Source organism: Amborella trichopoda, chromosome 9 (genome assembly GCF_054954075.1).
Source record: "Amborella trichopoda isolate Santa Cruz 75 chromosome 9, AtrichopodaSantaCruz75HAP2 v2.0, whole genome shotgun sequence".
In the NCBI taxonomy this organism is placed as follows: domain Eukaryota; kingdom Viridiplantae; phylum Streptophyta; class Magnoliopsida; order Amborellales; family Amborellaceae; genus Amborella; species Amborella trichopoda.
The window spans coordinates 1,669,489-1,695,620 of NC_142344.1; the positions used below are offsets into that span (position 1 = coordinate 1,669,489).

Consider the following 26,132-nt stretch of genomic DNA (forward strand, 5'->3'; position numbering starts at 1 on the left):
TTGAAAATGGATGGTATAGATAATATGTTGTAAAATGCACTATTTTTAGACTTAAAATCTTTTTATTTTTCATGGTCATACATCTCAATGTTGAGATGATCAATCAAAAGGTTTTTCAACATTAAAACTACCTTTTACGATGGATTTTTGAAGTGCATCCGTAGTTCTACATTAAATGGTTGCATCCTTATATAAGTTTTTTCCTCTCTCTCTCTCTCTATATATATATATATATATATATATATATATATATATATATATATATATATATATATATATATATATATATAGAGAGAGAGAGAGAGAGAGAGAGAGAGAGAGAGAGAGAGTCGTTCACAAAATGGAGTTGCCCTAGACATTATAGGATTCCAAAGTTGGTGGCTTTTTTTTTTTGTGTTAATGTCAAAATTGTTTGAGTGCATGAACAGATATTTGCTAAACAATTTATGGAACACATTTATTGAATCTACACTCTCCTCACCCCACAAGAATAACATGGCTCATACAGCCTTGGGATCATCAGCTCACATCCAAAATGCCCACCAAGCATTTCTCCAGCAAAAACTCTGCATTGACCCAAGCATGGTATTTATCTGAATAATCAGGTAAAGGAATCCTACCGACCACAAACATAAGCGAGCATGTAGCATTGTCCAGCGAGAGCTGAGCGCAGACATACTCCTCCATACTTTGAAAGATTTTCTTGATTTTAAATTTCAGAATCCACCTTAGAATAACCAGATGAATTTTCAAAAACAAAACAATGGGCATTGGGTTCCTAAACACCAAAATCTTACCTTTTCTTTTATAAGGTTGATCGCTATGTGGATCATGTCACATCCCCAAAATTTTGGATCCTAAAAAAAACTCCTAGATAGGGTTTAATCTGAGGGAGTAAATGTACGATATGGGAGCATATACTATTTTGGATAAACATAATTCACAAACCAAAAATTTAGTAATAGCTTCACATTGGATACTAAATAGAGTTGTGCAGTCCTTTCCAGCAGCTTTCATCAGCATATCTTCACCTGCATGAGAAAACACCAAATGAGCTCACCAACCTATGCAGGTGCTCTAGAATATCTCTCTCTCTCTCTCTCTCTCTCTCTCTCTCTCTCTCTCTATATATATATATATATATATATATATATATATATATATATATATATATATGGATCATTCAAATATCATGTAAATAGAGTATACAAACTTTGTAATTTTTAAAATGAGAAAAGAAAGTATTGCTTCAAGAAAATGTCCACAACAGCAAACAGGAGCCCTAGGAGGCGCTCAATGTACAGGGCCCACATACTAAATGTTCTAGATGAGTTTTTCTCATTATTAGTGAAACCATGTTTAAGTTCATGTGAAAAATGTACTGGTACATGCATCAGCTTTACCATATTAAAATGCATACTTGATTGTCAAAAAGAAAAAAAAAAGCAAAAAGGATTTGAAACAAAATTGGGCATTTTAATAATGGCCGTGACCTTCACGTAACGAGGATTTGGTCACTCCCTCTCCAAGATCATAGGATTCATGACGAGGGACAAAAGTTACGTGAACTGTTGAGAAAAACATAAAAGGCTTCCTCAAAGAGAAGAGCTCATTGCCAAGAGGGAGTAGCTCCTTTTGCTGCTAATGCTTTTTAACTTTAACTGAGTCACCCTCCACAAGAAGCAGAATCCATCAGCACTATTAATAAGTTTATCGAGCTCTTGAGCTTTACCTCCCCGTTACTAACTCCCCTTTGCCACTGAAGCCCTAACTACTAAATTCCTAAATTAAGAGGCAATAATTATCCTTTAATTTTTACCCTAGTTTATCTGCATTTGTTAACAAAAGCGTTTTTCATGTCCTTCCCTGGCCTAAAACAGGCTTTACCCCTTGTTTTTTATTTGCTTTTTTTTTTTCCTTTGATGAATTTCAGTAAAATGGTCAAGCCAACAGAAAATATCACTAAGGTGGTCAATCAACCAATTTATCAACAATGTAGGTACTTTAAGAAGACCATTCTTGTTAAATGATGCCCAAAACGCATGTGCTCTGCGTATGGAATCTCCAACAAGTAGAAGGGTAGTCTGAGTAGTTTGGACACTTGCCCCATAAAACAAGTGTGGACAAATGACCCACATGTCCTAGATTCAAAACGTGGAACAACAGATTTTAATGGAACACACTTTTTGGATTTTAGACCCCGAACGAGGTAATCTCAAGCCACTTAAGCAACCTATATGAAAAAGTACCACCCAATCAGGCTTAACACTCTGTCAAGAAATAAATTCCCCCAACTCGGTCTAGCGTGCTTACAGTAATCAGGTGAATTATTGTAGCAACTTGCCCAAGTTACTATAGAACTCAACGAGTTCTCTGGCTGATTCAGCGAGTAATCAAAACTCACCGAGTTAGATAATATTTGATAGATATAAGAGGGACAGCAATCTGCCCCCTCCTCTTTGACATTCCACTTCATCCAATGCTTCGATCGAGCCCAATTCCAGGTTCATGCTCGTTTTTGGACGATCTTTTGATCGGATTGGGAAAAAAAAGTTTCAAATGTGTCAGATATGGGAGATCGGAAATTTTGCCCTAACATTTGGCCGAATTAGAGAAGTTGTAATCTATGCAACAATTGCTTGATCTTGAACAAAAATTGTTTCCTAAGTCTAATTTTTGGTTCTTAATTGAATCATAGGCTCGCTTCTCACAAAACATACTAAAAATCTCGAGATTTTTGAGATTTGGTTTCGGATTTACTATTCACCCAAAAAATTTCAACCACAACATATTGGAACTGATAACCAGAACATAAAACCTGTATCTGATTTGGGTACTTCAATTTGGGGTGTGCAATGGAGGCATTAATTCACATAGCACAAAGTTGGGAGGCTCGGCCTCGATATTTAAGGTAAAGTTCTTTTTTTTCAATTAAATTCCAATAGTTAATTTTATGGAAAAAGTTTATATAAGGATGCAACCTTATAATGTAGAATTTATTTTCTTGGAATAAGTCTAGATTCCAACACGAAACAAAGAGGACAATATTCAGGATATACAGGATGGGTAGAAGGAATTGTGACCCTTGGTTTCATCTACGATTCAAAACTACAAAATCTGTCATGATCTACCAATCCCAAAGATCCAAAGGATTTATTATGAATCCAACAATAGACAATAGAAACATTGAGCTACTTAGTATTAGTCTTAAAGACGAAAGAGAAGAAAATGGATTTCTCATTCAATGTTGCAATATACATATTGAATATTGATGCAAATAGATAGGGATCCCATTCTTTATTCGGCTCAATCCTTTTAGTAAAAGATTGGGCCAAATTCAATTGCTATTGGGAGAACAAACAGGAATCAATGGGAATGGGCTGGAGTTAGGAACTTATAATCATGGAATCAACTCAATCATCAAATTATAAGTTCGTTCCATACCGGACCAAGTCGGAAGGAATAGGGATATGTACATTATCGTTATGAGAAGGGTCGAACATATGTAAATAGATACTATGGATCCCTACGTCGTTACATTCCATTTAGATTAGGAATAGGCGTAATAGGACATGCTTTTTACATCGGAAAAATCCATCGAAAAAAGCAGTGTTAATGTTGAAAAGCCCTTTGATTGTTCATCTCGACATCAAGATGCATGACCATGAAAAATAAAAAGATTTTAAGTCTCTGAAATAGTGCATTTTACAACATATTATCTACACCGTCCATTTTCAAGATTTTCAAATGTTTATAGATCTACTTGATTTTAACCATTTTTTAAAATTAAAATTTTATAATTAGATATAAAAATAGATTTTGAGATAATCCTAAAAACATTTTACATCAAAATTATATACCACGATAAAATTTGAAGGTGCACCTTACCTCTACAACTATGGATGCATCCGTATGCCAACTGCACCCTAATTTTATATTTGTTTTATCATTTCTTAGAATCATGAATTCAAACTTTATCCTCATGAATATGCCAGAACAATTCTTTTTCAGCTAAAAAGTTTGGTCCTTTAGTGGCAGCACCATATTCCAAAAATATTGGGGGAGGAACAAAATGCAAACACTGAGTCCAGCCTAACAGATAAATTTTAACGGCATTTGCAGCCAATACTTCCAAGTGCATCCATTGCCTGGTCAACTTCTAATTTCTGGTGTAACCCACGTGCATATCCATTTAGTAAGTTTTGGACAGAAATCACAGTTCATGTAAATAAGTGATGCAAGGAAGTTCTCATAATAAACAGGTATAATGCGTATAGCCTTATGCATGTCACATGCCGAGATCTATTGATATATTCTTTTGCTGAAACCAAAATTTCATTGGTCATCTCACTCAAAAATCTCCCTGATGTACTCCCAGTAATACAATGTTAACCTTTATCAAAAAAAAATCTCCCTGATGTTCTTTTCTGTCCCCTCCAGCTCAATCCTTTTAGAAAGACAATTCCCGCGTGCTCGTTTTTATAAACCACAAACCACGGGTTCTAGAGCATGTGAAATACTGTCTTGGAGGATCAAGTATCCGAGCCCATACCTTGTTAACACTGCTGATCTAATCTTTCCTAGGCATGTGGCCTTCTTAAATAACAAAACTCCATTGGTGGACATATGTATCACACCCTTATCCTCCTATGGGCTGCTTTAGGTCATATTTTGCAATAAATTTCTATCTTATATATGTTTACAGTTTTTCATGCACACAAATATTCATGCACTGTTTGCACAATGTCTAAGGGTGTCTGCATGTTTGGAAACATGTTTGCACACATATCCAGGTATGCATCACAAACCCGTTTCCATGGTACTACCCAAACTGTTGACACTGAATTTTGCAAAATGTTTTAACCATATTTGCAATTATATTTGTCCCATTATATACATGCCAGCTCCATAAGCATGCATGCATGAGTGGACATTTGCAAGGTCTCTTTGCAAATTTGTATAATGTCCAAGTTGTCAACATGTTTTTTTTACACAATGAACAGCTTCCTAAAGACCAGGAATGGCACCTAAAGCATTACCGTCATTAAAGAAAATACTAGTATTCTGTTAAATCTGTTGAGTGTATGTTTTTCTTTGTAATATTAGGGAAAAAAATATTTTTTTTGGGTAGTCCAGTGGTAGGAATCGAACTTGAGATGTAGCATTGCTTGACGTCAACTCGTTACCACACAAGCCAAGCCCAATTCCTATTAGGAAAGAAAACAGCAAGGAACGTACCTCCAGGGTGAAACTTCATGTATGGGGAAATATTGTAGACACGACCTTTCAAGACTGTCCAAATTGAACCTTCAGTTTTGTGTTGCTTAACTTCATCCATTGTGATGAGCCTTCTATTAGATCTCCCATTCAATCCTGATATGTACAAGGAATATCAAATATAATGTACGCTTGACTCCTTTCCATTGAGAACAATCTAGATAGAATGAATTTGGAGCTTTTCAATAGAATGAAGGATAAACACAAAAATTTAATAAATTAAACTCCTGTTTAAAACAACAACTATACGTGTAAACAATCAAAATAAAGGCCACGCACACAGCTTAATCAGCTGTCATGGTGGTGTGTCGTTTATGTGCGTCGATATCTGGGGTTCGTATACCCCAGTTTGTCGTTAACTGACGCTGTGAAAGGCCCACTTCTCTCTCTCTCCCCTCCTCCCTTCTATCTCTCTCAAATATCTCTAAAAACAATAATGGCCACGCATGCTCTTGAGACAGCAGCAAAAGAGATTAAGTAGGCGACTACAGATGTTTCTAAAAAATAGAAGTGACCCCAAGTAAAAGAAACAGTAAGAACAACAGAGTAAGTACCACACCAAACATCAATTTGTAGATGGGTATAAAACCTATCCTAGCCCACGAGCAAAAATTTCCGGACCCTCTATAAAATTCTACCACAAGATTACAAGTAAGCCCCCAATATGATTCTCATAACAATATTCATCCCCATGATTTTCTTGTAGCTCACACACACAAGCGTGCACACACCTACACACACACAGACACGTATATGTGTGTGGGTATATGGAAAATGCTTTGGTACCAATTTGTGCGGCCTCCAACATCTATACCATCCAAATATTTGGACGGTCCATGGTGGACCCGAATTCCTAGAGAGGGCAAGCGGAGGCTCGCTGCCTTAGTCCACCACTCTCAGCAAAAAAAAACCTCATTTCCATTTTATTTGTTCTTCATTTTTCTCTCGCTCTCATCAATCAGTTACAAAACCTAAAAGCCCCAAATCAGATGTTAATATGTTAAAGAACAATTTTGTTTCTATTTTTCTTTTATATTTTGTCATTTTCTCTTTCTTCTTTCCTTATTTTCAAGGTAATGAAATTGATGGAATTCAGAGGATCAACATAGGAAAGTTGATCTCTTTATAAAGTTCTAAGAGAAATATCCGATTTCTCATCGTAGAGAAGCAAATTTGAATCTTGCCGAATTTTGTAACTTAAGTTATGTTTGTTTGGGCAATTTCCCCCTTAGAAGAGAGAAAATTTCCAATCTGCGTCTCTTGAAGGCTTGTCGTAACTGTAAGCGGAAGCTTTTTGTTCCTGTCGAATTTTCTTTTATATTTTGTCATTTTCATTGGGTTGTTGAATTTTTTAAAAGTGTCCTCTTGAAGCTAGGCCTCTAGTCCTTGAAGCTAGGCCTCTATACACTAACAAATACTTTCCATTTGAAAGTTAGTATTCAAATGTGTTTTCACTTTCAAGGCCTCAAGAAAATGAATTTTCACCAATATCTTTTTAATCAAATCCAGGTCTCTTCGTTTTTTGGACAGGAAGTTATGATTATTGTCAATTAGGAAAATACACATCTCTTTCCTTAAATGAATCGCTCTCAAATTTGAAGACACTACTTCAAAAAGACCCCAACCACTTCAAGATGATTCTTATTCAACAATCAAAACTTTAAACTAACTCAATCAAACCTTTAAACTAACTTAAGAGATAAAATGTCTCTTCACTACATATCTTGATTCTTTTCCGATTTAGCCAATAATCGCAACCGCGATAGAGGAACATCAGCCAAATAGAATATGATCTTCTAGTATGCAGGTTTCAAATGACATTTTATGTTTATTCAGTAGATTTCAATTGAAACTTTTAAGGGTCACAAACCAATCCAAAGGAAAGAAAAGAAAGCCATAGATTGTAAAAATTGTAACAATTTCCAAATTATAATACAAACAACATAAAAGCATCACTTTGTACATCTAATCTTCTAGCATTTGCAGACTACATTAATCATGCATCAATCCAAATACATAAGCACTCTTCAAGTACCTGCAAGGTCTGGATGAGTGCGTGTAACCCTTAGCCAGTCCATTTGGCTATACCCCTTCTCAAAAGGAACCTTTGTACGCACCCTAGGCCTTTTGCTAGCTATCAATGGATTTGTGTCTGAAGTCTTAACTGAATCTTTAGAGCTTTCAGACATTTTTGATCCCAATACCTCACTGGATATTGGTTTTGGGGGCTCCATTTTAGCAGTCATAGAAGGCAAAGAACCTTGAGCAACCAATTCATCAATTTTACCATTGTCTACAAGACTTGTATTTGGCGAAATATCAACTGGGGATGGAAGAACATTACTAGTGGGCCCCTCATGTTTGTCATCTTCTGAAGATCCATCCTTGATTGTGACTTTACTGATATTAGGCATACCTTTTGGAGATTCTAACTGGTGTTCATTGACATCATCTCCAACCTAAAAACAACGCAACAGGTCCAAACAAACATACTAGAAGACTTCCAAGTTCCAAGTAAGACTTATGATTCCCAAAAAGCAAAAAATGACCGCAACCAAATATAAGAAACAATAATTAAGTACATTAATATCCACAATGAGTAGTATATTGTATGACGTAATGAATTTGACACACGAATGAAGAATTCATTCATGACGATGCATTAAAGACAAATCAATAAAATTGTACCGAACAAGAAGAAATACCACAAATTAAATGGAAATATAAACATACAAAATAATTCACCAAAAAATAAAAAATAAATTAAGAAATTCGTCCAAAAAAAGTAACCAATTGAACAAAAATAAGTAAATTGCAAATAGAAGGCATAAATAGTCACAATGTTCAATAATCAGGCTTTCATAAATGAATACACATCAGATTGATCAGTTTGAAACAAATTTGCAATGAATGAATAAAATAGAAAAATTCAGGAGAAAGTATAACTTGCCTGACAAAAAGAAAAGTCTTTATAACCTTCCATTGCTTGCGGAAAATATTGTTTAGTTGTCTATGGCATCTCCTACTATGAATTTGAACAATCCAAATAATTCACAAAATAAATTATACGATCCAACTATAAAACACCTGTTCACAGCAATTATACATCAGAATTTTCTTTTATCTTCATAGAAATAAACAGTAAAGCAAGTTTATTCAGGTATACATCAGATATCAATTAACCAAAAAAAAAATCTAACCCCATAAAACCTATTATTGTCTTTGGTATAACCTAAATTACACCACAAATTACGTGCAATGTGAACTAAAATTAGCCATTTACCTGCATCAAGGACTATCAAGACCACATAACCAAAGAGTTAAAAGAAATTCAATTTATTATAAAATTAAAAAGATCTTGTTCCCTGTTTTATTCTCTTTATAAAAAAAAATGAGGTACTAACTCGATACTTCACCAGAGAAAATACATATCAAAATGAAGTTGAGACTAATATCAAAATCACGCCAGAAAGGATAGCAAGAAAAAGGACCAAATTATGGGAAGTCCCCAGCATACATTAATGATAAATATGAAAATTCTGAATTTATAAATTTTCTCATGAGAAAATAATATGTTTACCAACAGCATCAGCATGAGCTTGAAACCGGGAAAAACATATGGTATTTCAGGGTTTGGTAGGGTTTTTGTGGAGGAATGGAGGGACAATATGAGAGAAGATGGGTAAGAGAGAGGCAAATAGTAAATAACGACTCCATTGGGTTTGGCGTTGGTGGATGAAAAATGAAACGGTAATCCAATGTGCAAACAAATGAAAAAGAGATTTTATTCTCTTGAGGGAGTCAAAGCCACCTTCCAAAATTAGGTCCAATCATCTAATTTGACTTTTTCCTTTTAAAGACTAAGGAAATGTTTTGGATTATAGGGTAAACAAAACCATGTTTTGAATACTCGGGTAAACAAAACCATGTTTTGAATCAACGGTGATGTTGATTGCTACAACCAAATTAGAATGAGTCCAAGGACCTTCTTTGTACTTAGAGATATTCTCAAAGAGAGACGCAACATACGAGATACCATAGGGGTAACCTTGGAAGAGGAGCTGGTCATGTTCTTACATACTCTTAGCAGCATTTTGAAGAATCAAAAAATTGGTCATGATTTTGGCCATTCCGGCGAGACAGTGAGTCGGCATTTTAATAGTGTGTTGAATGCAATCTTAGACCTCTATCGTGATTTTATGAAGCCACCTGCTTTGGAGACCCCTCCTCAAATTAGCATTGTGGACAGAAGATAATAAGATTTGCATGTTCTTTATCAGTAGATATAAGATTTGGAGACCCCTCCTCAAATTAGTATTGTGGACAGAAGATAATAGCTATTTAATAGTGGATAATAGCATTGTGGAGACCCCTCCTTAAATAGCTACTATCTTCTAGATGACTGATATGCATAATCATTTGCAGTAACTTGAATACCAATCTCAGTAGATATAAGATAGCTATTTAATGGTCACATCAGTGCACTGAACAACCCAAAGCCAGAGACATGAAATGCTCAGGAATTGTGTCTTCTGCAACACATCAGTTACTACATTTTTGTGTGAGTGTGTGTTTAACACTTAGCAGTCTTTCATTGCTGCAAATATGTGCACAGTCATACCTTAAGTGTAAGCAGGCAGACATATACATTGTTGAGGGAATAAAGAGAACCAAAGAAGATAAAAATGAAAAAGAAACACAACATGCTAACTTATATAAAATTTTTCTAATGATGTGGTCCCATGAAACTCCTTGTTTGCCCAGCAGGCTTGCTTTGCTGTTTGCTTCCCTAAAGGTCTATGGTGTAAGTAGCTCACTCTCATAGTTGCTTGCAAAGAAGCAGAAATATGGTGTGCTAAAAGGGAAGTGAAGCCTTAAGAGACTGCAGGCAGTGGTGAAGTTTTGAGTGATTACGAACAGTACAATATTCCCCTTTCTAATGAAAAAGGTAATAGACAAAATCACCATAACACTTCACATGCAACTTGGGCCCCAACACATAAGATCTACCATAATTTGCATTTTGCAACATAAAGGACATACTTGCAATACCAAGGGTAGCATGTGAAAAGGTAAATTCCGAAAGCAAGATTTATTATTTTCTACATTCTCCAATGCTTGTTTGCAAACCCTTCATAAAAACAAGACTATTAAGGAATTGGAGGCGACATGGACTCAACAAGATATAGCATGCTGCCAGTGGTTACTGCACACATGCTACCATTTGTTACCATAACATAACTCAAAACCTAACCAATCAAGTAATGACTACAAAATAAATATGAGAGCACACATTAGTAACCAAGAACTACAAAATACATATAAACTGAGACTTTGCACTCACACAGACAGAAACTTAAAGCCTAATGATTCAATAAATAAATCCAAACCTTTTCATTGTCCCAATCAAGAACATAAACAATGTAACAGGAAAAAAATAGATACCTGTACTTGACAAAAGTACAAACACAAAAGTGATTTCCCCTTGACATTCCTCTCATTCTTCTATCCTGAATCTCAGGTGCAATTATCTACAAGAGTGTTAATTTTTGTATTTCTTGAAAATTGAGTGCTTCAAATATGAAGTTTGCATCATATTATCCATATAGAAAGATCATCAACATCATATATCTTCTTAGAAAGAAAATAAGTGGAAATAAAAACATTTGCTTAATCAGAAATATGACAAAAAAACTAAGGCTGCCCCCAAAGCTACAAGTGGATATCGAGCTTATCCATATCAGAAAGAAAACTTTATGTTGAGTGTTTTTTAAAACGACTCATGTTACCCCAACAACAGCTGGTTAAGCCCCTGGTTACTCTTATGTTTTTTACAAAATAACCATATATTGTTGCTTTATAGGTAGCCAACTTTTATGTTCTTTGAAATATCATGTATGATATTCAGTTGTTTTATAGGTAAGTAACTTTGAGCGAATGTTCCTTACGGGACCACTTTAAGCCATTTGCTTCTCTTGAATGTGTAGAACTAAGAATCAATTTGGAGGAAACCTTTTGATCAAAGGATCGACTTAACAAATCAATTTGTGAATATATAATAATTTTGGTCATCATAAAAAAAACAATTATTTTGAGAAAAAGAAGCAAAACAAATGGCAAGAATGAGAATTGATTCCTTATCATATCTAGACGAGTACAATGGCTTGTGATCTAAAGGTCCCCACATGATATTATGCTTATTATAGATAGTATTATAAATAACTAGCATGGCCTAACCATTTTTTTGCAAATGGGAATAGAGCACAAGAGTATATTTCAGAGCAACAAGTAATCATCAAACTTTCAAAGTTCAACAAAAAACCAATACAGTGGAACATGCCAATAGACAAAAATAGAAGTAGTATAAAATGATAAGTAGAAAAAAAAAAAAACACATTCATAAATAATCTGAGAATAAAACCCCCCAAACTTATTGGTAAAGATGAAGACTAGCTCTTTCAATGGATAAGACAACAAGCAATCATCAAACTTTCAAAGTTAAACAAAAAACCAATACAATGGAACATGACAATAGACAAAGCTAGCAGTACGCTTGGCTGGTTTGCAAAGGCGAGAAGTAGACTGAGCATGGCCTTTGGTCCATGGCATGGTTTTATGAGGTCGAGACCAATTTTATCAAAAACATCAGGTACAAATTAGGACAGTAACAGGACTCAACCATGGCATCAGTTGTGTGTAGCTGATGAACAATTGAAGAAAGATTCCACAATCTGTTCATCTTGGCCTCTGATCCTAATGCCGCTGTTGCTGAGTCCATCGGGGAAGTTGGGATTTAAGACGTCTAGAGTATAAACTTTAGATGACATTTCAAGAATCATGAACTCCTAGAATTCAGCTCTCTATGAGCACCTAAATACCAGGTTCATTTTGAAGAAAGGAGTCCTCTATGAGCTTCCAAATGCCAGGTTCATTTTGAAGAAAGGTTTTTTAAGCTTATCCGGTGGCTACAACATAGATGTTTTTAGGGTGAAATGGTTAATGTGCCAAGTGCGTCAAATAAGAATGAAGTTGAAGTCTCTCGGAGAGCCCGGAGGCACAAGCTTTTAGTTGGCTAGCTAGGTGGGACAAGGCTTGCATGATCAATCATCTCAAAATCAGGGGCATTCCAAAAAAGGATAGCTGCACAATGTGCACATATGATGAAGAATCAGGGGCCAACATCTTCATTCACTAAAGGTGGCTCATCAGTATGGGCATCATATCTTCAAGCCTTCAGATATGAGTGGATTATGCCACCCATTGTGAAAGTATTATATGAGCAATATACAGCCCACCTATCTATCCACTGGGTTGGATATTATGGAGACTTACTATGGTTGCCAAGTTACGATCCTTATGGCTTGAAAGAAATTGGACGTCTCTATGAAGATGCACAATGACCTCCTTCCTTGCAATCAAAAGCATTGAACTGGCGACCTCATGGGCTCTAAATAAAAAGGAGTTGCATGATAAATAACAGAACCACATCTATGAACCAACAAGTCATACCAAAAAAGCATGTGTCATGAAACCAGACTAGATCAAAATATTTATAGGAATTGCAAATATATTTACAGCAAGAATAAATCCCCAAAAAAAATGAATTAAACAAAAAGAGCACTCTGTAATGTTTGCAAAATAGCGCATAAAGATGACAAGAAAACATAAATTACTGAAAATAGAAGTCTGGGGGCTTGTGCTCCCATATGGCAAAGGAGGGAATTGAAGAGAGAGTGAGTGTGTAAACGCGAGATTTTCTTACATTCCAAGCAATTGGATCAGTTAAACCCGTAACATTTCTCCATCTCCAATAAACCCCATGCTCCAAATATCCACAACTAAGATTTTACAAAATAAAAAAATCTCTGATAAACCCCATACTCCAAATATCCACAACGAGCAAATATATGAACACAAAGAAGAAACAATATTATATGCTATCAGCTCAATGCCATTTCATTTCTGAACAGAAAAAACAAAAGTAACATCCGAAGAAATTTACAGACAACAGCTCAGTAGAAACTCTCAAACCTACAAGAGAGACCCTCAAATATATAGTTGCTAAGTTTGATTCTGTTTATTCCTTTAATCGATTCTCAATCACATATATAGAAAAGGAAAAAATGGGCTCATTGAAACCTACCTGGTCTCCTTGTTTCTTGTCGAGGCCTCCCTCGGGTTTTCTTCAGCTGATTGAGTTGATCTCTCTCTGGTTTTCTGCGGCTGAGTAATTTTACGAAAGGTGAAAACCCTAGCTAAACAGTGCAAGGGCTTTCCACGCGCGATACTGTGGAGTTTTCCCGCGACACGGACGGCGAGCTACGATCGAGCGTGGTTATATATGGGGAGCGGTTTGTAAATCGAGCTTATCCATAAAAATTTATAAATCTTAGAAAATTAACGGTCAAAAAGTGCATGTTAATGTATCTGGATGTTGACAATATTAATTTGATGGAATTGAAATTTATTTTACATCAAGATTAATTTGATGGAACTGAAATTCATTTTTTTTCATGTTGATGTATCTTGATGTTGACAAGATCAATTTGATGAAATTTGAAAATCAAAACAACGTCTTCTAAAATTTTAAAGGTGCACTCTAACTAAATTGTTTAGAGCCTCTATAAACTTTTTCCAACTTTTAATTATGGCAAGAATGCAATTAGGCGTTTCAAAAACCAACTATTCTCGATCGGGATAGTAAATTCCAATAGAAGTTGAATTTGGTTATGAGATAGTATTTTTTGTTTTTTTTCTAGTTTCCCTAAAATCCAAGTAAATATTTTTTGTTTTTTTCTTTAAGCTCATCTAATATTTTTTTAGGTCATCTCTAATTCCCTACCATATAAACCCCTATCTCCCGTCTAGTTCCCCTAAAATCCATACAAATATTTTTTGTTTTCTTCTTTGAGCTCATCTAATAATTTTAAGTCCCCTCTACTTCCCCACCATACAAACCCTAGCTTGATAGTTATTTTATTTCTATTTTTTAATACTTTTTTGGATCATGAATTAGACCAATCCAAATCTGATCCTAGATCACTATTCTAATGACTTGACACGGATATGTGGATGAACGATTTGCCCCACCAATCAAGGTTTCAAAACATGAAAAATATCTTTTCATTTCCATGCTATATAAGAAGCAATGTTTCCATCATAATTAAAAATACTAATAATGCTAAATAAGGGCTTGTGTGGTCAAACCAGTTCTAGTCAGCCCAATGAAGCGGCCGTTGTAGACCGGTTTGAGCACATGCTATAAAAAAGATATTTAAAAAATCATTAATTTTTTAAAAATAAAAATAAATTAATTTGTGTATTTTTATAAATCATCTTTTTAAAAATTACTAACACACGTGTAGTAAAAAACCCTAGGGTAGCAAGTAAATTCGAATTCTTTATACATATACAATTGACAATTTTGTATAAGAGAAAATTACATACATATCCGTTATAGTTTCTATTAGGGCTCTACCAAATAGTTTCTGTTATTATCTCTGTGTCCATTTTTATATGTCAAAACAAAAAAAAGTTAAAAAAGACGACTTTATCCTTTTTCGATTGTTGAACAACCGAATTTAGAGCATTTTTGGTGATTCAATAACCGAAAATATTGTTCAAGAACCTGAAAATTTAAAATTTTCAGTTGTTGAATAACACAAAATTTTAAAATTTCGGTTATTCAGGAATCCAAAAATGTTTTCTCTCTCTTGTGACATATTTTCTCTACCTTTCTGAAGTCATAGTTATCCGATAAAATCAAAGGGGAATAACAAGTTTGAGCCCTTAAATTTAGGAGAAATCTTAAGGATTGTGAGATTAGAGTATTAGGAGAAATCTTGTGGCATATTCTCTCTCTACTTCTTTGAAGTCATGCTTATCTGATAAAATCAAGGGTAAACATCTTGTTTCAGCCTCTAAATTTAGGGATTATGAACGTACCTAAAATAAAAAGGGCACTTTATCCATGTAATTCAGAGAGAGAGAGAGAGGGGCAAAGAGAGGATACGAAGACCCACAAGAGAGACACAAATTTTCGTAATTGAAGAATCGAAAATTATTCAAAAACCCAAATTGGCCCTGTTTTTTTGTTGTTATTGGAAATACTTTAAATTCGGTTGTTCAACAACCGAAAAAGGGTAAAGTCCATCTTTTTAAAAAATTTTCGTTTTGACACGAAAAAAACGGATACCGTGGTAATAACCGAAACTATTTGATAGAGCCGTAATAACGGAAACTATAACGGATATGTATGTAACTTTCCTTTTGTATAATTATACATGTGTACATCATTCTTGCAATACAATTAAAAAACTTATGCTAACTTTTCTTTTTTAATAAAAAACCCAACAAATAATGCTTGATTGAAAATGAATATGCCAAACTGAAATAAATGAGAATAATGTTTTCAGATCTGCTAGCCAAGTTGGAAAGGTCCAAAAAGTTGTAATGTTGTGTTTTGCTGATACAAAAGCCAAACATGTGTACATATGAGATGGAGGCAGTGTTACATATATACTGCCAATGACACGTGTATCGGTCTATAGTACTCCATGTGAAATTTTTACAATTTGAAATTAGGAAAATGACTTTATGAGACTCTTACACACCTATGTGTGTATAACCTCAAAGGATCACCATTAAATTTGGCATAGATATCTAGAAAAATCAAGTCCCACACCTATGTGATAACTTTTTAAAAAAATTTGTGCCAAATTTAATAGTGATCATTTAAAGTACTACACATGGGTGTGCGAGAGTCTCATAAGATCATTACTCTTGAAAATAAGATTGTAAAAAAATATTTAGACATTTCTTTACGCAAATTTGCTATTCTCATAATGATGAAGCACAATGTCCTTATAAATTAGATTGGGAATCAAACATCAAGGGGCGAGTTATGCTAACATTGGGAAAGCGGAGGGGGGTTGTGGTGGTAGCACCCTCACACCCTAGTGTGGTTTTTATTACCACTGACACCACCCAACTAACATTTTCAAAAAACTAACTCCTAAACTATTTGAAAAAACGGCTAGGGCCTGTCATCCCCACTCAATTACCCAAAAGAAGCAAAAAAAGTTATGCTAACATTCATTTTATTTTTCATTATTAAAAGGGAGATTAATGTAAAATTACTTTGGAATTGAAAAATAATCTTCATTTATTCATATGTTCCCTTGTTTTATTAATTTTTTATTATTTCTCAAATTTAAGATCCGAAACTTTAAGTACCTAACCATATTTAAATTTCCCTTTTTTTTTGAAGAACTTTGTCCAACAATTGGGGTCATTATTGCCCATTTTTGTTGTTTGGATACAAAGGACTAAAAAATTATTTTTTATTTTAAAACCCAAAATAAATAAATTTTTATCCATGCCCCCTTTCTTTAAAACATGGTTTTCCTTCCACATTTCCGCACAAATAGCCGAAAGAAAACAGCTAATTTGTGTATTATGCTATACATTTACTCCATCGGGGAAAACACCAATTTGGGAGATTTTTTATGATTTGAAGTTTCATTATCTATCTTATTATAACTAGATGATTATTTTTAAAAAACAAAATTAGGCATATAAAGAGATTTGAAAAATTGTTTACTTTAAGGTTGTTTGCCTGATTCTAGAGATTACATCGGACTCTAGAGATCACATCCTCAAAAATTGAGATAAAAAAAAAAAAATCGTTAAAGTAAATTTTTCCCAAGACACTCATAGTAGTATACTCGCACAAGAAATCTTTTAACAACAAAAATTAAACCCAGTCTAGTGAGGGTTAGTGCGCGAATAAAACAACACCCCCATAGAAACCCAACACCCAAGGTCCATTATCCACCCTCTCTCTATATATGAAAAGGTCTATTTTGTGGTAAATACTTTTTCCTCATATATATAACTGAAAAATATAGAGAGAAAGAGAAATATCATTTTCAAAGGGAAAAAGTTTAGGTAGGACATGAACTTTACATTTGACCCAAAAAAAGCCGAACACACTTCAAAAATTTACTCCAAGTGATCATTTCGGCCTCAAGATGTATGAATATGAAAAAACATATTTTAAGTCCTCAAAGTAATGCATGTTATAAAACATTATGCGGACCATCTATTTTGAAGATTTTCTAGTGCTTACAGATTTACTAGATTTGCACCATGTGCAAAACTACAAATTTTATAATTGGACCTGGTTTCTATGTAGCCAAGTCCGCATATATAGAAATGCAGGCTTATTAATCAATTGATTTTAGATGGATTTTGCACGTAATTTTTAAGGACTTGTAATCGCTAGCATGGAGATCATGAATATAAAAAAAAAAAGAGTAAATTTTAAAAACTAAAATAATAATTCTAGTAAGAAAATATTTAGACTGTTAGGTTCCACTGTTTCTCGATGAAATGTCTACTTGCATCCATCTTTAAGATGGATGCTTTACACTTTTGGACCGCATATGTAGTCATGCGGTCCAACCCTCATGAAAAAATTTTCCCTTTATAAATAGGATGGAAATAGATTTCTCGAAAACATGGTCCACTTGAAGTCAACCCCACAATGAGAAGGAAAAAAAAAAAAAAAAAATGAAGGGTTTCCACTCATGATGAGAAATATATTATTATAATGCATCAAAACTTTTGAAGTATCTCCCTCTTAAAGAAAACTAGCATTATCCTCTATAATGAGATGCTAAAGTGCTGTACACAAAATGTATTCAACTAGCTCCTCCTACTCTTTGAGCAGTAGTAGGAATGGAGAGTTAGGATACAATAGGTTTAGGAAACACACAAGGCGAAATGAATTCATACATAATGCTAGCCAGTGCTCGAAAAATCGAAATGGCCTTGGAAATCGGCCTAAGCTGATTCTAAGTAACCGGTAAGCCGGCCAGTTCTACCAGCCTAATCGGGAAGGTCCTGGCCGGTCAAAAAGTAATAAAAAATATAAAAAAATACAAAACAATATGAAAAAATATTTAAAACATAATTAAACGCAGCACATCCAAATGAAGTTAGAAATTAGTGAAAATAAGGGATTTCAAAACATTGAGTTCTGCTCAAGGGGTATTTTTGAATTTTTTTGAAAAGATGGGAAAAATGTATAAATAAGCATTCATGGCCAAAATAGTTTCCAATATTTGCCACAATGATAATAACGCAATACAAACAAATCTCTTATTTTTTAGGATTTTATAAGATTTTTTCTAAAAAAAATTAAATACTAGACCAGACCACCAAAACTGGCCAAAACCACATTGGCTAGAGACCGGTTCCAGTTTGACCGTCCGACTCCAAGTTGAACTGCCACGTTTGCAAACACTGATGCTAACTTCAATTTTATTTATGCGGAAAAGACAAAACTTTTAATTTACTCTAGCAATTATCAACATCACATGAATTATTTCATCAAGAATTTACATTTGCTGCATAATGCGCTTGACATTGAAATAAGTCTCAAGAGTTGCAATGCAAAAACCTATCATCAAAATCCCCATCACTATAACTTTCTCAACTTTGCCACTCTTTGTGCCTTCAAAGATCTTCAGATAGCAAATGCATAGTAGAATTAGAGCAATGGTGCTGCCAAGAAATGATCCGATAAATGCCATCATGGACCAAAAAACTGGAAATATTAGAGCAACTATGACTGTGATAGCCACCATCATCGTCCTTAATGATAGACTCACCACACACTTCTTGCAAAGAGGAAATAACTCTTCGATGGCAGCTGCAACAGAAGCCATGCCTTGTGCATATTTTGATAATCGAGGTATAACAACAACATAAATTATAATCTTAGAGCTAAAATTTTTAACAGGGAGATTTAGAATAATTTGCGATTTTATTTGGTCCCCAAACATGAGGTAACTGAGTATCGACATCGTTGCATATGGTTTCGAACACAAAACCTCATTGTGGTGACCATGAGAGCCCACTATTGAAATGGGGTTCAGGAGAAACAACAAAGTCTTGTAAATCTTTCTTCAATGGGAATTATACATCACAATAGATGCCAGAGATAAGCCATTTTTCTGCATGAGTGGACTCTGACAAACTTAAGCAGAAGAATTGTTCATGTCGACCATCTATTCTTGAGTATGGATGATGATAGAGACAACATGTATCATACATAACAATCTAATAGTATATGATATGCTCATAATGGTATGCTTTTCCATTTCAACTTGGTTTCTAAGTTACCTCAACCCCCTCTCATTGTTAGGGGTGGAAGTGGGTGGGGTGGTCTGGGCCGGAACAATCTATACCTAGGCCAGTAAGTTTAGTGGACTGCCAAGGCCCAAGCTTAAAATCTAAGCATGGTGTTTGGGCTGGGCTGGCCTAAGAAAGGGGTCTTGGCTCGCCCAGCCCAATTCGTCACTACCATTTCTTTACTTTTCCTTATGAAATAAAAAATAAATAAATAATACCCATCAACAGGCCTTGCTTGGCTCTAGAACAGGGCTCAGGTGATCTATGGCCCGGCCCAAACTCGGGTTGTTGCCACCCTCATATTCAAGGTTTTGATACTTGATTTCAAGAGAAAAATCATATACATAATGTTGAGGATTGATGTCTAGTATTCCGAGGAAATAGATTTGCCAAGGTGGAGTCAAAAGGACGAATCCAGATGACCGTTAAATAGCCGATATATATATTTGGGATTCGATATATCTGGGATGGAAAATTTTGGATATCCATGCATGGGATTCGATATATATCTGTACATGGGGTATTTCGATAATTTGTACCATCTATATGGGACTCGATACATATTGTTGCGATGGGGTTTTTTTTTAGGTTAAGGAAAAAATGCAGATACTTTGTAATCAGAGAGAACAGAGACGCATGAGGAAGAGAGTTATTGTAACAATTTTCTCCATTGCCATTAAAGAAGCTCTCATCTCCCGTGGACGTAGGCATGTTGCCGAACCTCTCTTTTTTTGTGTTTGTTTCTTCATTCCTGTTTTCGTGGATTGCTTTTAGGGTTTTTAGCAAAATTGATATCAGAGCCTACCAGGTTATTTCGCTTTTTGGGATTTGCTACCATGATGACAAGAAAGCACTCAAGCGTCAAGTATGACATTGAGAGGTTTAATGGAAAGAACAACTTCACTATTTTGTGATGAAGGATGAATGATCTTCTTATACAACAAGGTCTTGCTAATGCTTTGCTAAGGAAATCGAAGAAACTAGCAAAGATAAACGATGAAGAGTGGCAAGAGATTGAGGAAAATGCGGTAAGCCCGATTCGTCTGAATCTATCAGATGATGCTTTGCGTTATGTGGTGGACCACGAAATTGCTTCGGAGGTTTGGATAAAACTCGATAGTATTTACATGACGAAATATCTGACGAACAAGTTGTTCTTGAAGAAGCAGTTATATTCTCTTTAGATGGAAAAAGGCACATAACTGCTTAAACATCTCAGCGAGTTCAACCAGATCATAAGCAAGTTAGCAAGCCTTGAGGTCAAAATCGATGATGAAGACAAGGCCCTACTTCTGTTGGCTTCGCATCTAGGATCATATGATCTCCTTGTTACGACTCCACTGTACGGGAAGGAGACTCTTGAGACGGACGAAGTCACTGCTACTCTTTTGTCAAACGAGACAAGGAAGAAAACTAGCAATATTAAATCTTAAGGAGAAGGTTTCTTTGGAAAATACAAAGAGAATCATGGAAGGGCCATATCAAATCAAAAGAGGTCTGGAAGCAGAAGTCAGTCAAAATCAAAGAGGAAGGGCAAGTTTACTTGCTATTATTGTAAAAGGGAATATCACATGGAGAGAGACTGCCCGAAAAGAAAGGATGGTATAAAGATGATAGAAACAGAAAAGCATCTGATGAAGCTAGCGTGGCTGATAGTTCTGCCAGAGATGATGAAAATCTTCTCTCTATATCTTCAGGTAAGAATCAATTTACTGATTCTTAGATTTTTTATTCTGATTGTTCTTTTCATATGTGCCAAAATAGAAACTGGTTCGAAACCAACAAATCATATAGTGGTGAGTCTGTTTTAACGGGAAATGATGCGGTATGCAATATCATTAGAATATGAACTATTAAAATCCAGATGTTTGATGTGATAGTACGAATCTTATCAGATGTAAGGCATGTCCCACAATTACAAAAAAAACTTAATATCATTGGGGGCCCTTGACTCGAATGGTTGCAAGTATACAGCAACAGGTTGAGTCCTCAAGGTTAGTAATGGATCTATGGTTGTCATGAAAGGTCAGATGGCTAGGAACTTATACAGGTTGATAGGGAATACAGCTACAGGTGGAGCTTCTGTAACTACAGATGTAGAGTCTAGCACAGATGACACAAAATTGTAGCATATGCATTTAGGGCATAGGAGTAAACGAGGTATGATGAAACTTTATAAAAAGAAATTATTGAAGGATGTCAGAGCCTGTAAATTGGATTTCTGTAAGTACTATGTTTTCGACAAACAATGCAATATTAGATGTAAAACTGCAGTTCAAAAGAGCAAGGATATACTAGACTATGTGCACACTGATGTATGGGGCTTTTACTAATCAAATCCAAGGGTGTGGCGGAATACTTCATTACCTTCATTGACGATTACTCAAGAAAGATCTAGGTCTACTTCATAAAACACAAAAGTGAAGCATTCACGAAGTTTAAACAATGGAAAGCAGAGGTAGAAATGAAGACAAGAAAGAAACTGAAATGTTTGAGATCAGATAATGGAAGGAAGTACAAGTTTAGAGAATTTCAAGAATTTTGTAAAGAAGAGGGGATTGTACGTTATTTTACCACACCAGAAACTCTTCAGCAAAATGGTGTGGCTAAGAGGATGAACATGACTCTTTTGGAAAGAGCTCGCAGTATGAGATTGAATGTAGATTTGAAGAAATTTTCTAGGCAGAAGCAGTTAACATGGCATGTTTTATCGTTAACAGGTCACTATCTACATCGATTGATTTCAAAATTCTAGAGGAGATGTGGACAGGAAAGCTGATAGATTAGTTTATGCTGAGGATTTTCGAATGTCCAGCCTATGTCCACGTGTCGAGTGGGCAACGTTCCAAATTAGACTTTAAGTCCAATCAATGCATCTTTCTCGGTTTTGAGAAGGGAGTGAAGGGATTCAAGCTTTGGGATCCTACTTCACATAAGGTTGTGCTTAGAAGGGATGTTATGTTTGATGAATCTCACATGGTTAAGTCAATCAACATATAAGATGACAGAGTGCAAGTAGATGAAAATGATGGAAAAAGATCGACAGTCCAGGTGGAGCTAGAAGAATCTGAAATACCAAAAAAGAAAGAATCATCTAGCTGCATACGAGAACAGCTGCAACCACATGGTGAACCCTACAATCTGGCAAAATGCAGAAAAAAACGTGTTCACAAAGCCCCCTGTGATATACGGCTTTGAGGACATGGCAGCTTTTGCTCTAACAATTCGTACTAGGGAAATCAACTCTTTCGAAAATGCTTAAAGTGATGCACAAAATGATAAATGGATGACACTCATGATGGAGGAGATGGAGTCTCTGAAAAAAAACAACATTTGGGAGCTTGTCAAGAGGCTCAAGAGAAGGAAAGTGATCGGATGCAAATGGATCTTTCGAAAGAAAGATGCAGCTACATAAAAGGAATGTGAGAGATTCAAGGCTAGGCTCATAGTAAAAGGCTACGCTCAGAAAGAGGGGTTGGACTACAATGAAATATTATATCCGGTTGTCAAGTACACTTCAATAAGGTTATTACTTGCTTTAGTAGCCATATTTGATTTGGAGCTAGAAGAGCTTGATGTGAAGAGGACGTTTCTTCATGGTGATCTGGAGGAACAAATCTTTATAGAGCAACCTGAAGACTTCAAAGTGCATGGAAAGGAAGATCAAGTTTGCTTGCTCAAGGTATCGCTTTATGGTCTTAAGCAATCTCCCAGGCATTGGTACAAGCGCTTTGACTCTTACATGGTACGAATTAGCTATTCAAGAACTGCGTATGATTATTGTCTTTATTTTAAAGTTCTTGGTGATAATTCTCTTATTCTTTTGATGCTTTATGTTGATGACATGCTCATCACTGCCAAGAATACATATGACATAACATCTCTCAAGTCTATGTTAAGTTCTGAGTTTGATATGAATGTTCTAGGGGCTGCTAATACGATCCTTGGTATGAAGATTCATAGAGATAGAAGTGCAGGTAAACTCTAGGTAACTCAAAAAATATATGTTGAAAAGGTGCTGGAGCGTTTCAATATGGAAAAGACCAAGTCAGTTAACACTCTATTGACGAGTCAGTTCAAGTTATCTGAATGTTAGTGTCCCACTACGGATGAGGAGATAAAACAGATGTCTCTGGTGCCCTATGTTAGCACAGTCAGAAGCCTCATGCATGTTATAGTTTGTAGCAGGCCAGATTTATCTCATGTTATCAGTGTTGTTAGTCGATACATGGGTAATCGTGATTGAGAGCATTGGAATGCAATCAAGTAGATTTTCATAGAAATTATATTCAGCAGGAAGAGAAGCTCTACGGAACTGGTGTCCATTCTAAGTATGCGGGTGATTTAGACAAGCGAAGGTCTACTACATGGTATGTATTCACACTAGCAGGTGAACCTAATTCATGGAAGCCAATGCTTCAAACCACGATTGTCTTGTCTATGACAGAGGTAGAATACATGGCAGCAGTTGAGGCTGCAAAGGAGGCGATCTAGTCGACTGGTTTGGCTCGTGAGTTGGGGGTGGAGCAAGACGGCACTGTGCTGCATTGTGAGAGTCAGAGTGTCATAAATCTTGCAAAGAATCAAGTATTTCATACAAGGCCAAAGCACATTGATGTGAGATATTACAATATCAGGGAGCTTGTGTCAAAAAAAATCAATCACCTGAAGAAAATTCATACGAATGACAACCCTACAGATATACTTACAAAGCCGATCACTATGGAGAAGTTCAAGTTTTGCTTGGACTTGCTTAATGTTACTCATTGTTGAGAGTGAATGAAGCACCCCATGGCAGGTAGGGGTGCAGTCACGTACCTTTATGGAGGTACGGGGATGAAGACGTCTTCAAGGTGGCTCGATAGAATTCAAGCCAAGGTAGAGATTGTTGAGATTGATGTCTTGTATTCTGAGAAAATAGATATGCCAAGGTGGAGTCAAAATGACGACTCCAGAGGGCCGTTAAAAGCCCGATATATATTTGAGATTCAATATATCTGACATGAAAAATTTTGGATATCTATACATGAGATTCGATATATATCTGTACATGGGGTATTTCGATAATTTGTACCATCTATCTGAGACTTGATATATATTGTTACGATGGATTTTTTTTAGGGTTAAGGGAAAAACACAGATCTATTTGTAATTAGAGAGAACTGAGAGGCGTGAGAAAGAGAGTTATTGTAACCTTATTCTCCATTACCAATAAAGAAGCTCTCATCTCTTGTAGACGTAGGCACGTTGTCGAACCACGTATATCTTTACGTTGTGGTTGGTTGTCTCTTTCTTTTGTTTTTGCTTCTTCTTTCTTGTTTTCGTTGATTGCTTTTAGGGTTTTCTACAAATACCTTTGAACCCTTGCTTCTATCTTTCATTGACCTAATGCTGGTAGGGAGAACACCATGGCCAGTGAAATATAAAGCATAAATGTTAGCTCACATTGGTATGCCACTTAAATTTAGAGGGCTTCCTTTCTCATGAAACCCAACCCACTAAGTAGACTAACCCATATAACTGTACCCATCACAACCACATAAGCAAAAACACCCGTTGCTAACACATAGGCCAATCTCCCCAAGCTACCCATTGCGACCACATAGGCCAATCTCCCCAAGCTACCCGTTGTGGATACATAGGGCAATCTCCCCAAGCTTTTTAGCCAAGTAGTAGGGAGAACAACCATGACTGATAAAACAACAAATTACTTGCTTCCTTCTATTCTCCAACCCTAAATTTTGCAGCCAAAGTTAGGGAACAATTTAGCTAAACTATGACCGGTTAATATCAAGAAACCTATGTCAAGTAAGAATAGTTGAAGATAGATAAATGTAGAGATGAAGATTTTGCCTTTGGGGCCAAAGGCAAGATGGCCTATGTCTGGGTAACATTTGATGTGTGGGTCCATGCTTATGCAACGTTGAAGAAGTAGACATGTGTAACAGAAGATGATAGCTAATAGCACAAGAAATTCAAAGCATGTCCAACCACCTTGTCATAATACATATGGAATTACTACGATTCCAACTCATGTGGACCCAAAAAAGTGAGAAATTAGGAAAAGGAGGGAGAGAGAGAGAGAGAGAGAGACTAGGGGTGTGCAGGGATCAGGTTCTTATTTGGGTTCTAGTTGGAACCAGACTCAACCCATACCTAGGTAGGGTCCAAGTCATTGGACCCAAACATGCCAGCACAGGTTTGGGCCCAATAAAAAATAATATTTTATTTTATATATAAGGGTTATGTTAGGTTGATATATTATCCAATAAAAAAAAAATGGAACTAGGGACTCGAGACAGGGAAGAGCTCACACTATCAAGTAATCTATCATTGTACTCAACAAATTTTGGATATTTATATACCCCTACTTTGTACAAAGACCTTCTAGTAAGGGTATTTTCTGTCAATAGAAGGGGTGTGATTCTACCTAGGGTTGTGACATCACCCGCATGGTGCATTAATGCCACTAGTGTATTCCATGTAGGTGATTTAACGTAATTTTTAAGGACCTATAATCTCTAACATGGAGATCATGAATATGAAAAAATAAGTAAATTTAAAAAACTAAAAATAATAATTCTAGTAATAAAATATTTGGACCGTTAGGTTCCACTGTTTCTTGACGAAACACCTACTTGCATCCATCTTTAAGA

At 35.6% G+C, this 26,132-nt stretch overlaps 1 protein-coding gene across 20 annotated transcripts; it reads right to left on the reverse strand.

Annotated features, from left to right (window-relative positions):
• Positions 1-363: 363 nt before the first annotated feature.
• RLF (reduced lateral root formation) lies at positions 364-13,590 on the reverse strand. 20 transcript variants are annotated; one of them, XM_088846935.1, is made up of 9 exons: positions 13,421-13,590; positions 13,040-13,115; positions 12,610-12,724; positions 10,723-10,808; positions 8,228-8,302; positions 7,313-7,736; positions 5,239-5,373; positions 981-1,031; positions 364-593 (listed from the first exon to the last, which is right to left on the reverse strand). In XM_088846935.1, exons 5-9 carry the CDS (start codon positions 8,258-8,260, stop codon positions 520-522), a joined length of 717 nt encoding a protein of 238 aa, XP_088703061.1. In that variant the 5' UTR covers positions 8,261-8,302; positions 10,723-10,808; positions 12,610-12,724; positions 13,040-13,115; positions 13,421-13,590; the 3' UTR covers positions 364-519. The 20 variants fall into 20 exon arrangements, with proteins under 20 accessions (XP_088703061.1, XP_088703056.1, XP_088703064.1 ...); XM_088846930.1 differs by having other exon boundaries at positions 8,228-8,364; XM_088846938.1 differs by lacking the exon at positions 13,040-13,115 and having other exon boundaries at positions 10,723-10,787.
• Between the last annotated feature and the right edge of the window lie 12,542 nt (positions 13,591-26,132).